General features: G+C 44.7%; 2 protein-coding genes across 2 annotated transcripts in view; one reads left to right on the top strand and one right to left on the bottom strand.

Moving 5' to 3' along the window:
- Positions 1-486: 486 nt before the first annotated feature.
- Positions 487-1,402, bottom strand: bud31 (BUD31 homolog (yeast); the record flags this gene model as incomplete). Its single annotated transcript, NM_001146560.1, is given in 1 exon segment — positions 487-1,402. A coding segment is annotated over 1 exon segment (141 nt). The 3' UTR covers positions 487-984.
- A 3,254-nt stretch (positions 1,403-4,656) lies between these two features.
- LOC123740234 (cleavage and polyadenylation specificity factor subunit 4) overlaps positions 4,657-13,479 on the top strand; it is a 27,730-nt gene continuing 18,907 nt past the window's right edge. The window contains exons 1-5 of the mRNA XM_045714010.1: positions 4,657-4,941; positions 5,128-5,306; positions 5,775-5,825; positions 9,937-10,089; positions 12,884-12,979. Coding sequence (XP_045569966.1) covers positions 5,204-5,306; positions 5,775-5,825; positions 9,937-10,089; positions 12,884-12,979 — 403 coding nt within the window. The 5' untranslated portion in view covers positions 4,657-4,941; positions 5,128-5,203. The remainder of the gene's footprint in view (positions 4,942-5,127; positions 5,307-5,774; positions 5,826-9,936; positions 10,090-12,883; positions 12,980-13,479) is intronic.

The following is a 13,479-nucleotide window of genomic DNA, read 5'->3' as shown; positions in this document are numbered from 1 at the left end:
TTGTAGCTAGCTAAGTAGCTAATAGTTTGGCTGGTTGATTACCCTAGCTCAACTAACTACACTGAACAACAATATAAAAAAAAACGCAACATGTGAAGTGTTGGTCCCATGTTTCCATACAGTAAAAAAAACGTATTTCTCTCTTAAATTTTTGAGAACAAATGTGTTTACATCCTTGTTAGTGAGCATTTCTACTTTTTCAAGATAATCCATCCAACTGACAGGTGCGGCATATCAAGAAGCAGATTAAACAACACAGGTGCACCTTGTGCTGGGGGACAATAAAAGGCCACTCTAAAAAATGTGCAGTTTTGTCACAACAACTCAATGCCACAGATGTCTCAAGTTGAGGGAGTGTGCAATTGGCATGCTGACTGCAGGAACGTCTACCAGAGCTGTTGCCAGAGAATTGAAATGTTCATTCCTCTACCATAAGCCACCTCCGTCATTTTAGAGAATTTGGCTGTATTTTTTTTTTTTTTTTTTAAGGTATCTGTGACCAACAGATGCATATCTGTATTCCCAGTCATGTGAAATCCATAGATTAGCGACTAATTTATTTTTCAGTTGAAGGATTTCCTTCTATGAGCTCAGTAACATTTTTGTTTTACCTTGTTGCGTTTATATTATTGTTCAGTGTAGTTAACTTAGAAGCTACCTATCTAAAACATCAACCTTTTGGTTATGATTGTCGAGGTATCTGAACAATAACCCACAATACGACAAAGGAAACATACAGATAGCTGAAGGCGAGACAGAGGGGTTGTAGGTATCTGGCTGTACGGACAGCCTCGTTAGGTTACGGAGAAGTTAGTCAGTCACAATAAAAACAGGACTGATCCAAATCAGATTCATACAACAACTTGATAATATAGCTTAGTTGAGACTGGTTGAATATCCCCCCCAAAATATTAAATGTTAACATTTGTGTAGACATGATGTTAGCTGAGCCTCGTTTTGTTACAGTCGGAGTAGAGGATTTAGTTAGCTTAGGTGGCTAACATTATTAGCTAGCAAAAAATATGTTTTACCTTCTCTCATTTTTTGGTCTAATTCGTCCAAAGTCGGTTCAATCAACTCCCAGCCATCGGGAGGTGGTTTCCTGCTCCTCTTTACTTTCGGCATCGCGTTTAATCAAAACGGATTATTTAACCAAAATGAAAAACAATAAACCTTATTTCCCCCCCCTCGCGTAGTATATTTTTTTTTTGGTGTGTATTGATTTCGTAGGCCTGCTCACCGTCGCTTCTTATTGACGTCACGGCTCGATCCTCGATCGCACGATATGTACGTCACTCAATTCTATTTCATTCAATTGAGGGGCTTTTGCTGCGTTCATAACAACTGGGAACTCGGCGAAAACTCCGACTACAGTGCGTTCACAACAACTGGGAACTCGGGGGGGGGAAGTGTTCGGATGCTCTTGATTGACAACGTGTTTCCAGTTCCCGCCCAATATCCAGCCGCTTCACACGGCCATTGAAGAGGAAGTGGGACCAACATTCCAACAGGCCACCAATCAACAGCCTGATCAACTCTATGTGAAGGAGATGTGTCGCGCTGCATGAGACAAATGGGGGGGGGTCACACCAGATACTGACTGGTTCTCTGATCCACACCCCTAACTTTCTTTTTATAAAGGTATCTGTGACCGACAGATGCATATCTGTATTCCCAGTCGTGTGAAATCCATAGATTAGGGCCTAAGGCATTGATTTCAATTGACTTATTTCCATATATGAACTGTAACTTAGTAAAAATCTTTGAAATTGTTGCAAATTGGCATTTTTAGTTTTTGTTCAGTGTATTTAAATCATGATTCTATCTAATATAATATCGTCAACAGGTTAGACTTGTCCATTTGGTGATTTTTCTGAAAAAAAGGCTGTATCATAAATAACTACTCATTCTTTATTTTATTTTATTTACATCAGTCACAGTCAAATATACCCACAATGCATCATGAATTTGATGCTCTGGAACACTGGCTCCCTGGCCTCTTCTTCCATCCCCTTCTCTCTTCTCCATCCTACACGTCTGGAAACGGGATGTAAACGTGGGGTATTTTGTTTTCTCCTCTCCAGTCGTTTCAGTGTAGAAGACAGATGAGACAGAGAGAAGGATTTCAGTGTAGAAGACAGAGAGGAGAGTTAGAGAGGAGGTTTTCAGTGTAGAAGACAGAGGAGAGGAGAGGGGGATTTCAGTGTAGAAGACAGAGGAGAGGAGGATTTCAGTGTAGAAGACAGAGGAGAGGAGGATTTCAGTGTAGAAGACAGAGAGGAGAGGAGGATTTCAGTGTAGAAGACAGAGGAGAGGAGGATTTCAGTGTAGAAGACAGAGAGGAGAGGGGGATTTCAGTGTAGAAGACAGAGGAGAGGAGGATTTCAGTGTAGAAGACAGAGAGAGGGGGATTTCAGTGTAGAAGACAGAGGAGAGGAGGATTTCAGTGTAGAAGACAGAGGAGAGGGGGAATTTCAGTGTAGAAGACAGAGGAGAGGGGGATTTCAGTGTAGAAGACAGAGGAGAGGGGGGATTTGAGTGTAGAAGACAGAGGAGAGGGGGGATTTCAGTGTAGAAGACAGAGGAGAGGAGGATTTCAGTGTAGAAGACAGAGGAGAGGGGGATTTCAGTGTAGAAGACAGAGGAGAGGAGGATTTCAGTGTAGAAGACAGAGGAGAGGGGGGTTTGAGTGTAGAAGACAGAGAGGAGAGGGGGATTTCAGTGTAGAAGACAGAGGAGAGGAGGATTTTAATGTAGAAGACAGAGGAGAGGGGGATTTCAGTGTAGAAGACAGAGGAGAGGAGGATTTCAGTGTAGAAGACAGAGAGGAGAGGGGGATTTCAGTGTAGAAGACAGAGGAGAGGGGGATTTCAGTGTAGAAGACAGAGGAGAGTCAGAGACCAGGAGGATCCATGTCTGAGAGAGTAGGTAGTGATTTTACTTGACAAAGGACATTTAAACACTCAAACTGGACAGTTTTATCTCCATCTCTTCATTCAAAGACTCAATCATGGACACTCTTACTGACAGTTGTGGCTGCTTTGCGTGATGTATTGTTGTCTCTACCTTATTGCCCCTTTGTGCTGTTGTCTGGGCCCAATAATGTTTGTACCATGTGCTGTTGCTACCATGTTGTGTTGCTACCATGTTGTGTTGCTACCATGCTGTGTTGCTACCATGCTGTGTTGCTACCATGCTGTGTTGTCATGTGTTGCTGCTGTAACAGTATAGCTTCCGTCCCTCTCCTCGCCCCCAACCTGGGCTTGAACCTTGGACCCATCGCGCCACAAAAATCCGCGGCCCCTTGCAGAGCAAAGGGGAAACAACTACTTCAAGTCTCAGAGCGAGTGACATCACCCGATTAAAAACGCTATTAGAGCGCACCACCGCTAACTAACTAGCCATTTTCACATCGGTTACACTGCCATGCTATGTTGTTGTCTTAGGTCTCTCTTTATGTAGTGTTGTGTTGCTGCCATGCTGTGTTGTTGTCTTAGGTCTCTCTTTATGTAGTGTTGTGTTGCTGCCTTGCTGTGTTGTTGTCTTAGGTCTCTCTTTATGTAGTGTTGTGTTGCTGCCTTGCTATGTTGTTGTCTTAGGTCTCTCTTTATGTAGTGTTGTGTTGCTGCCATGCTGTGTTGTTGTCTTAGGTCTCTCTTTATGTAGTGTTGTGTTGCTGCCATGCTATGTTGTTGTCTTAGGTCTCTCTTTATGTAGTGTTGTGTTGCTGCCATGCTATGTTGTTGTCTTAGGTCTCTCTTTATGTAGTGTTGTGTTGCTGCCATGCTGTGTTGTTGTCTTAGGTCTCTCTTTATGTAGTGTTGTGTCGTCTCTCTTGTCGTGATGTGTGTTTTGTCCTATTTTAAAACATTTTATTAAATGTTTAATCCCAGGCCCCGTCCCCGCAGGAGGCCTTTGGTAGGCCGTCATTGTAAATAAGAATGTTTTCTTCACTGACTTGCCTCGTTAAACTAAACACTCAGCATGTTCTCTGATGAAACACTCACTTCTGAGTGATGGGGGGCGGCAGGTAGCCTAGTGGTTAGAGGGGGGAGGCAGGTAGCCTAGTGGTTAGAGCGCTGGACTAGTAATCAGAAGGTTGCAAGATCAAATGCCTGAGCCGACAAGGTAAAAATATGTCGTTCTGCCCCTGAACAAGGCAGTTAACCCACTGTTCCCCGGTAGACCGTCATTGAAAATAAGAATTTGTTCTTAACTGACTTGCCTAGTTAATTAAAATGAAGGACTGGCTGGCTTGTGGGTAAAATAACATTAATAAAAAGCTTTTATTTGTAATTGATATTGATATTTTTACGTGGAGCCAGCGGTGAGATATGGGTCGAAAAACTTACCTCAATCCAGGGATGGGATATGCCACCTTTATCCACACTGCTCCAATCGACAAGATTGAAATAGTGCTATAGTAACCATTTGAAGTATGGTGGCTATATGCGTTACCTTTTCCAGCCCATATCTCACGCTAGCTCAATGGGGGGGGGGGATCTTAATGTAACCATGATTGCATTCTGACCCCAGTGCAGCTCTGTGTAAACAAGCGTAATGGTAGGGTCGGCATCTTCTGGCAAGTTCACATCCAAACTCTCTCATAGATCGATTACTCAGGCTTTTAACCTCCCCCCCCTCCCACACAGGTCAAAGGTTGGAGTTCAACCCGCCCGCCTTCTGGAGGGCAGGAGAAACAAGATGGCAGATCAACAAGACAAAACGGACTTGTCTTAGTTAACCAACTTTCCCCACTGTTGATTTTTCTACACATTTCAAATATACAATTAGCTAGCCAAAGCAATCTAGAGCAAACGCCTCTTATGGTTGATATATCAGCTACTTTAGCGAGATTTCACAGGTTAGCTGATTGCGAACTGCCGTTAGACTGCTAGCTAAGCTAAGCTAAGCTAGCTTGTTTCTGTCTGGTCGGAAGCGGTAGACTGCTCTTGGCTAGGCTAGCTTGTTTCTGTCTGTCGGGTGAGACTGCTAGCTGCTAGGCGCTTGTTTCTGTCTTCGTAACTGCTAGCTAAGCTAGGCTAGGCTAGCTTGTTTCTGTCTGGTCGGAAGCGGGGTGAGACTGCTAGCTAGCTGGCTAGGCAAGTTGTTTCTGTCTGTCGGAAGGGGGTGAGACTGCTAGCTAAGCTAGGCTAGGCTAGCTTGTTTCTGTCTGGTCGGAAGCGGGGGTGAGACTGCCATCATGCAGGACCTGATAGCCACCGTGGACCACATCAAGTTTGATCTAGAGATAGCTGTGGAGCAGCAGCTGGGGGCTCAGCCTCTCCCTTTCCCCGGGATGGACAGTAAGTAGTCGCTACTTACTAAGTTAGCCTGTTAGCTAACGTTAGCTAGGTACTGTTGTAGTTTTAGCATGGTAGCTAACGTTAGCTCGGTACTGTTGTAGTTTTAGCATGGTAGCTAACGTTAGCTAGGTACTGTTGTAGTTTTAGCATGGTAACTAACGTTAGCTCGGTACTGTTGTAGTTTTAGCATGGTAGCTAACGTTAGCTAGGTACTGTTGTAGTTTTAGCATGGTAGCTAACGTTAGCTAGGTACTGTTGTAGTTTTAGCATGGTAGCTAAGCTAACTTGGCTAGGTACTGTTGTAGTTTTAGCATGGTAGCTAAGCTAACTTGGCTAGTTTAGCTAACTTATGAACTGATTTTATAATTACGTGTGTTTTTTTTTTTATTGTTGCAGAGTTTGAGGCTGCAGTGTGTTAGGTTCATGTATTGTTTTGTATTGTAACTTCCTGTGTCTGTCTGTCTGTAGAGTCCGGGGCTGCTGTGTGTGAGTTCTTCATGAGAGCGGCCTGTCTCAAAGGTGAGAGTGTTACCTGTGATGAGTTCTCTGTATGTGACTGATACAGACTCCTCTACAAGTGTGTGTGTGTATCTGCTGGGGGATGTGTGTATAAACTGATCTGTGTGTGTATAGGAACTGACCCAGTGTGTGTGTGTGTTGATATGAACTGTGTGTGTATAAAGTGATCAGTGTGTGTGTGTTGCTGCAGGTGATATGTGTATAAAGTGATCAGTGTGTGTGTGTTGCTGCAGGTGGGATGTGTATAAAGTGATCAGTGTGTGTGTGTTGCTGCAGGTGGGATGTGTATAAAGTGATCAGCGTGTGTGTGTTGCTGCAGGTGGGATGTGTATAAAGTGATCAGTGTGTGTGTGTGTGTTGCTGCAGGTGGTGTGTGTATAAAGTGATCAGTGTGTGTGTGTTGCTGCAGGTGAATGTGTATAAAGTGATCAGTGTGTGTGTGTGTGTGTGTGTGTGTGTGTGTGTTGCTGCAGGTGGTATGTGTATAAAGTGATCAGTGTGTGTTGCTGCAGGTGGGATGTGTATAAAGTGATCAGTGTGTGTGTGTGTGTTGCTGCAGGTGGTATGTGTATAAAGTGATCAGTGTGTGTGTGTGTTGCTGCAGGTGGTATGTGTATAAAGTGATCAGTGTGTGTGTGTGTTGCTGCAGGTGGTATGTGTATAAAGTGATCAGTGTGTGTTGTTGCTGCAGGTGGGATGTGTATAAAGTGATCAGTGTGTGTTGCTGCAGGTGGGATGTGTATAAAGTGATCAGTGTGTGTGTGTGTGTTGCTGCAGGTGGTGTGTGTATAAAGTGATCAGTGTGTGTGTTGCTGCAGGTGGATGTGTATAAAGTGATCAGTGTGTGTGTGTGTGTTGCTGCAGGTGGTATGTGTATAAAGTGATCAGTGTGTGTGTGTGTGTTGCTGCAGGTGGTATGTGTATAAAGTGATCAGTGTGTGTTGCTGCAGGTGGGATGTGTATAAAGTGATCAGTGTGTGTGTGTGTTGCTGCAGGTGGTATGTGTATAAAGTGATCAGTGTGTGTGTGTGTTGCTGCAGGTGGATGTGTATAAAGTGATCAGTGTGTGTGTGTGTTGCTGCAGGTGGGATGTGTATAAAGTGATCAGTGTGTGTGTGTTGCTGCAGGTGGATGTGTATAAAGTGATGTGTGTGTGTGTGTGTTGCTGCAGGTGGTGTGTGTATAAAGTGATCAGTGTGTGTGTGTTGCTGCAGGTGGATGTGTATAAAGTGATCAGTGTGTGTGTGTGTGTGTGTTGCTGCAGGTGGTGTGTGTATAAAGTGATCAGTGTGTGTTGCTGCAGGTGGTATGTGTATAAAGTGATCAGTGTGTGTGTGTTGCTGCAGGTGGTATGTGTATAAAGTGATCAGTGTGTGTTGCTGCAGGTGGGATGTGTATAAAGTGATCAGTGTGTGTGTTGCTGCAGGTGGTATGTGTATAAAGTGATCAGTGTGTGTGTGTGTGTGTGTGTGTTGCTGCAGGTGGTATGTGTATAAAGTGATCAGTGTGTGTTGCTGCAGGTGGGATGTGTATAAAGTGATCAGTGTGTGTGTGTGTGTGTGTTTCTGCAGGTGGATGTGTATAAAGTGATCAGTGTGTGTGTTGCTGCAGGTGGTATGTGTATAAAGTGATCAGTGTGTGTGTGTGTGTGTTGCTGCAGGTGGTATGTGTATAAAGTGATCAGTGTGTGTTGCTGCAGGTGGGATGTGTATAAAGTGATCAGTGTGTGTGTGTGTTGCTGCAGGTGGTATGTGTATAAAGTGATCAGGTGTGTGTGTGTGTTGCTGCAGGTGGTATGTGTATAAAGTGATCAGTGTGTGTGTGTGTTGCTGCAGGTGGTATGTGTATAAAGTGATCAGTGTGTGTGTGTGTGTTGCTGCAGGTGGTATGTGTATAAAGTGATCAGTGTGTGTTGCTGCAGGTGGTATGTGTATAAAGTGATCAGTGTGTGTGTGTGTTGCTGCAGGTGGTATGTGTATAAAGTGATCAGTGTGTGTGTGTGTGTTGCTGCAGGTGGTATGTGTATAAAGTGATCAGTGTGTGTTGCTGCAGGTGGGATGTGTATAAAGTGATCAGTGTGTGTGTGTTGCTGCAGGTGGATGTGTATAAAGTGATCAGTGTGTGTGTGTGTTGCTGCAGGTGGTATGTGTATAAAGTGATCAGTGTGTGTGTGTGTGTGTTGCTGCAGGTGGTATGTGTATAAAGTGATCAGTGTGTGTTGCTGCAGGTGGTGTGTGTATAAAGTGATCAGTGTGTGTGTGTTGCTGCAGGTGGATGTGTATAAAGTGATCAGTGTGTGTGTGTGTGTGTGTTGCTGCAGGTGGTGTGTGTATAAAGTGATCAGTGTGTGTTGCTGCAGGTGGTATGTGTATAAAGTGATCAGTGTGTGTGTGTTGCTGCAGGTGGTATGTGTATAAAGTGATCAGTGTGTGTTGCTGCAGGTGGGATGTGTATAAAGTGATCAGTGTGTGTGTTGCTGCAGGTGGTATGTGTATAAAGTGATCAGTGTGTGTGTGTGTTTGTGTGTGTGTTGCTGCAGGTGGTATGTGTATAAAGTGATCAGTGTGTGTTGCTGCAGGTGGGATGTGTATAAAGTGATCAGTGTGTGTGTGTTGCTGCAGGTGGATGTGTATAAAGTGATCAGTGTGTGTGTGTGTTGCTGCAGGTGGTATGTGTATAAAGTGATCAGTGTGTGTGTGTGTGTTGCTGCAGGTGGTATGTGTATAAAGTGATCAGTGTGTGTTGCTGCAGGTGGGATGTGTATAAAGTGATCAGTGTGTGTGTGTGTTGCTGCAGGTGGTATGTGTATAAAGTGATCAGTGTGTGTGTGTGTTGCTGCAGGTGGATGTGTATAAAGTGATCAGTGTGTGTGTGTGTGTGTGTTGCTGCAGGTGGGATGTGTATAAAGTGATCAGTGTGTGTGTGTTGCTGCAGGTGGATGTGTATAAAGTGATCAGTGTGTGTGTGTTGCTGCAGGTGATATGTGTATAAAGTGATCAGTGTGTGTGTGTTGCTGCAGGTGGATGTGTATAAAGTGATCAGTGTGTGTGTGTGTGTGTGTTGCTGCAGGTGGTGTGTGTATAAAGTGATCAGTGTGTGTGTGTTGCTGCAGGTGGATGTGTATAAAGTGATCAGTGTGTGTGTGTGTGTGTGTGTGTTGCTGCAGGTGGTGTGTGTATAAAGTGATCAGTGTGTGTTGCTGCAGGTGGTATGTGTATAAAGTGATCAGTGTGTGTGTGTTGCTGCAGGTGGTATGTGTATAAAGTGATCAGTGTGTGTTGCTGCAGGTGGGATGTGTATAAAGTGATCAGTGTGTGTGTTGCTGCAGGTGGTATGTGTATAAAGTGATCAGTGTGTGTGTGTGTGTGTGTGTGTTGCTGCAGGTGGTATGTGTATAAAGTGATCAGTGTGTGTTGCTGCAGGTGGGATGTGTATAAAGTGATCAGTGTGTGTGTGTGTGTGTGTTGCTGCAGGTGGATGTGTATAAAGTGATCAGTGTGTGTGTTGCTGCAGGTGGTATGTGTATAAAGTGATCAGTGTGTGTGTGTGTGTGTTGCTGCAGGTGGTATGTGTATAAAGTGATCAGTGTGTGTGTTGCTGCAGGTGGGATGTGTATAAAGTGATCAGTGTGTGTGTGTGTTGCTGCAGGTGGTATGTGTATAAAGTGATCAGTGTGTGTGTGTGTTGCTGCAGGTGGATGTGTATAAAGTGATCAGTGTGTGTGTGTGGGTGTTGCTGCAGGTGGAATGTGTATAAAGTGATCAGTGTGTGTGTGTTGCTGCAGGTGGGATGTATATAAAGTGATCAGTGTGTGTGTGTTGCTGCAGGTGGGATGTGTATAAAGTGATCAGTGTGTGTGTGTGTTGCTGCAGGTGGAATGTGTATAAAGTGATCAGTGTGTGTGTTGCTGCAGGTGGGATGTGTATAAAGTGATCAGTGTGTGTGTGTGGGTGTTGCTGCAGGTGGGATGTGTATAAAGTGATCAGTGTGTGTGTGTGTGTGTGTGTGTGTTGCTGCAGGTGGGATGTGTATAAAGTGATCAGTGTGTGTGTTGCTGCAGGTGGAATGTGTATAAAGTGATCTGTGTGTGTGTGCGTGTGTGTTGCTGCAGGTGGGATGTGTCCTTTCCGTCACATCAGTGGGGAGAAGACAGTGGTGTGTAAACACTGGCTCAGAGGACTCTGTAAGAAGGGAGATCAGTGTGAGTTTCTACACGAGTACGACATGACCAAGATGCCCGAGTGTTACTTCTACTCCAAGTTCGGTATGTGGCTGGGCTTTATTTAACCTTTATTTAACCTTTATTTAACCCTTTATTTAACCTTTATTTAACCTTTATTTAACCTTTATTTAACCCTTTATTTAACCCTTTATTTAACCTTTATTTAACCTTTATTTAACCTTTATTTAACCTTTATTTAACCTTTATTTAACCCTTTATTTAACCCTTTATTTAACCTTTATTTAACCTTTATTTAACCTTTAATTTAACCCTTTATTTAACCCTTTATTTAACCCTTTATTTAACCCTTTATTTAATCTTTATTTAGCCTTTTATTTAGCCTTTTATTTAACCTTTTATTTAACCTTTATTGAACCCTTTATTGAACCCTTTATTTAACCTTTATTTAACCCTTTATTTAACCCTTTATTTAACCCTTTATTTAACCTTTATTTAATCTTTATTTAATCTTTATTTAGCCTTTTATTTAACCTTTACTTAACCCTTTATTTAACCCTTTATTTAACCCTTATTTAACCCTTTATTTAACCCTTTATTTAACCCTTTATTTAACCCTTTATTTAACCTTTATTTAACCTTTATTAAACCATTGAACCTTTATTGAACCTTTATTTAACCCTTTATTGAACCTTTTATTTAACCTTTTATTTAACCTTTTATTTAACCTGGTAAGTCAGTTAAGAACAATTTCTTATTTTACAATGACGGCCTCCTGCGGTGGCTGGGATTTAAAAAAAGATTATAGGACAAAACACACATCTCAACGAGAGACGACAACACAGCATGGCAGCAACACAACACTACATAAAGAGAGACCTGAGACAACAACACAGCATGGCAGCAACACATGACAACACAGCATGGTAGCAACACATGACAACACAGCATGGTAGCAACACATGACAACACAGCATGGTAGCAACACATGACAACACAGCATGGTAGCAACACATGACAACACAGCATGGTAGCAACACATGACAACACAGCATGGTAGCAACACATGACAACACAGCATGGTAGCAACACATGACAACACAGCATGGTAGCAACACATGACAACACAGCATGGTAGCAACACATGACAACACAGCATGGCAGCAAAACATGACAACACAGCATGGTAGCAACACATGACAACACAGCATGGTAGCAACACATGACAACACAGCAAGGCAACAACACATGACAATACAGCATGGTAGCAACACATGACAACACAGCAACACATGACAACACAGCATGGCAGCAACACATGACAACACAGCATGGCAGCAACACATGACAACACAACAACAGCATGGCAGCAACACAACATGGCAGCAACACAACATGGCAGCAACACAACATGGCAGCAACACAACATGGCAGCAACATGGCAGCAACACAACATGGCAGCAACACAACATGGCAGCAACACAACATGGCAGCAACACAACATGGCAGCAACACAACATGGCAGCAACATGGCAGCAACACAACATGGCAGCAACATGGCAGCAACACATGGCAGCAACACAACATGGCAGCAACATGGCAGAAACATGGCAGCAACATGACAACAACATGGCAGCAACATGACAACATGGCAGCAACACAACATGGCAGCAACACAACATGGCAGCAACACAACGTGGCAGCAACACAACAGCAACACAACATGGCAGCAACACAACATGACAACAACATGGCAGAAACACAACATGACAACAACACAACATGGCAGCAACACAACATGGCAGCAACACAACATGGCAGCAACACAACATGGCAGCAACACAACATGACAACAACATGGTAGCAACACAACATGGTAGCAACACAACATGGTACAAACATTATTGGGCTCAGACAACAGCACAAAGGGCAAGAAGGTAGAGACAACAATACATCACAAAAAGCAGCCACAACTGTCAGTAAGAGTGTCCATGATTGAGTCTTTGAATGAAGAGATGGAGATAAAACTGTCCAGTTTGAGTGTTTGTTGCAGCTCGTTCCAGCCCCATCTGTATTGGCTAACTGTCTACTGCAGTTCTCCCATCTGTATCGGCTAACTGTCTACTGCAGTTCCCCCCATCTGTATCGGCTAACTGTACCGTGGTGCCCCCATCTGTATCGGCTAAATGTCTACTGCAGTTCCCCCTATCTGTATTGGCTAACTGTCTACTGCAGTTCTCCCCATCTGTATCGGCTAACTGTCTACCGCGGTGCCCCCATCTGTATCGGCTAACTGTCTACCGCGGTGCCCCCATCTGTATGGGCTAACTGTCTACCGCGGTGCCCCCATCTGTATGGGCTAACTGTCTACCGCGGTGCCCCCATCTGTATGGGCTAACTGTCTACCGCGGTGCCCCCATCTGTATGGGCTAACTGTCTACCGCGGTGCCCCCATCTGTATGGGCTAACTGTCTACCGCGGTGCCCCCCATCTGTATGGGCTAACTGTCTACCGCGGTGCCCCCATCTGTATGGGCTAACTGTCTACCGCGGTGCCCCCATCTGTATGGGCTAACTGTCCACCGCGGTGCCCCCATCTGTATGGGCTAACTGTCTACCGCGGTGCCCCCATCTGTATGGGCTAACTGTCTACCGCGGTGCCCCCATCTGTATGGGCTAACTGTCTACCGCGGTGCCCCCATCTGTATGGGCTAACTGTGTACCGCGGTGCCCCCATCTGTATGGGCTAACTGTGTACCGCGGTGCCCCCATCTGTATGGGCTAACTGTCTACCGCGGTGCCCCCATCTGTATCAGCTAACTGTGTACCGCGGTGCCCCCATCTGTATGGGCTAACTGTGTGTGTCTCTGTGTGTCTAGGAGAGTGCAGTAACAAGGAGTGTCCGTTCCTCCACATCGACCCAGAGTCTAAGATCAAAGACTGCCCCTGGTATGACAGAGGCTTCTGCAAACATGGTACGTCCTCTCACTCACTCACTCGCTCTCTCACACTCTCACTCTCTCTCGCTCTCTCACTCTCTGTCTCTGACTCACTCTCTCTCTCACACGCTCTCTCTCTCTCACACGCTCTCTCTCTCTCACACGCTCTCTCTCTCTCACACGCTCTCTCTCTCTACACGCTCTCTCTCACACGCTCTCTCTCACTCTCTCTCACTCTCACGCTCTCTCTCACTCACGCTCTCTCTCTCACTCACACTCACTCACTCACTCACTCTCTCTGTCTCTCACTCTCTCTCTCTGTCTCTCACTCACTCTCTCTGTCTCTCTGTCTCTCTGTCTCTCTGTCTCTCACTCACTCACTCTCTCTCTCTCACTCACTGCTCCAGCACTAAGAGACTAAACAGACCGTGGTGCCGACCGCTGGTTCACAGCAGCAGGTGTCTCTTCTTCCTCAGAACATCAACTGTCATTTCCTGTTCACTTCCTGATAGGTTGAGTCGCCACGGTGCACTTCC

The sequence above is a fragment of the Salmo salar genome, unplaced genomic scaffold (genome assembly GCF_905237065.1).
Source record: "Salmo salar unplaced genomic scaffold, Ssal_v3.1, whole genome shotgun sequence".
Taxonomy (NCBI): Eukaryota; Metazoa; Chordata; class Actinopteri; order Salmoniformes; family Salmonidae; genus Salmo; species Salmo salar.
This window is presented reverse-complemented; position numbering and strand designations above follow the sequence as displayed.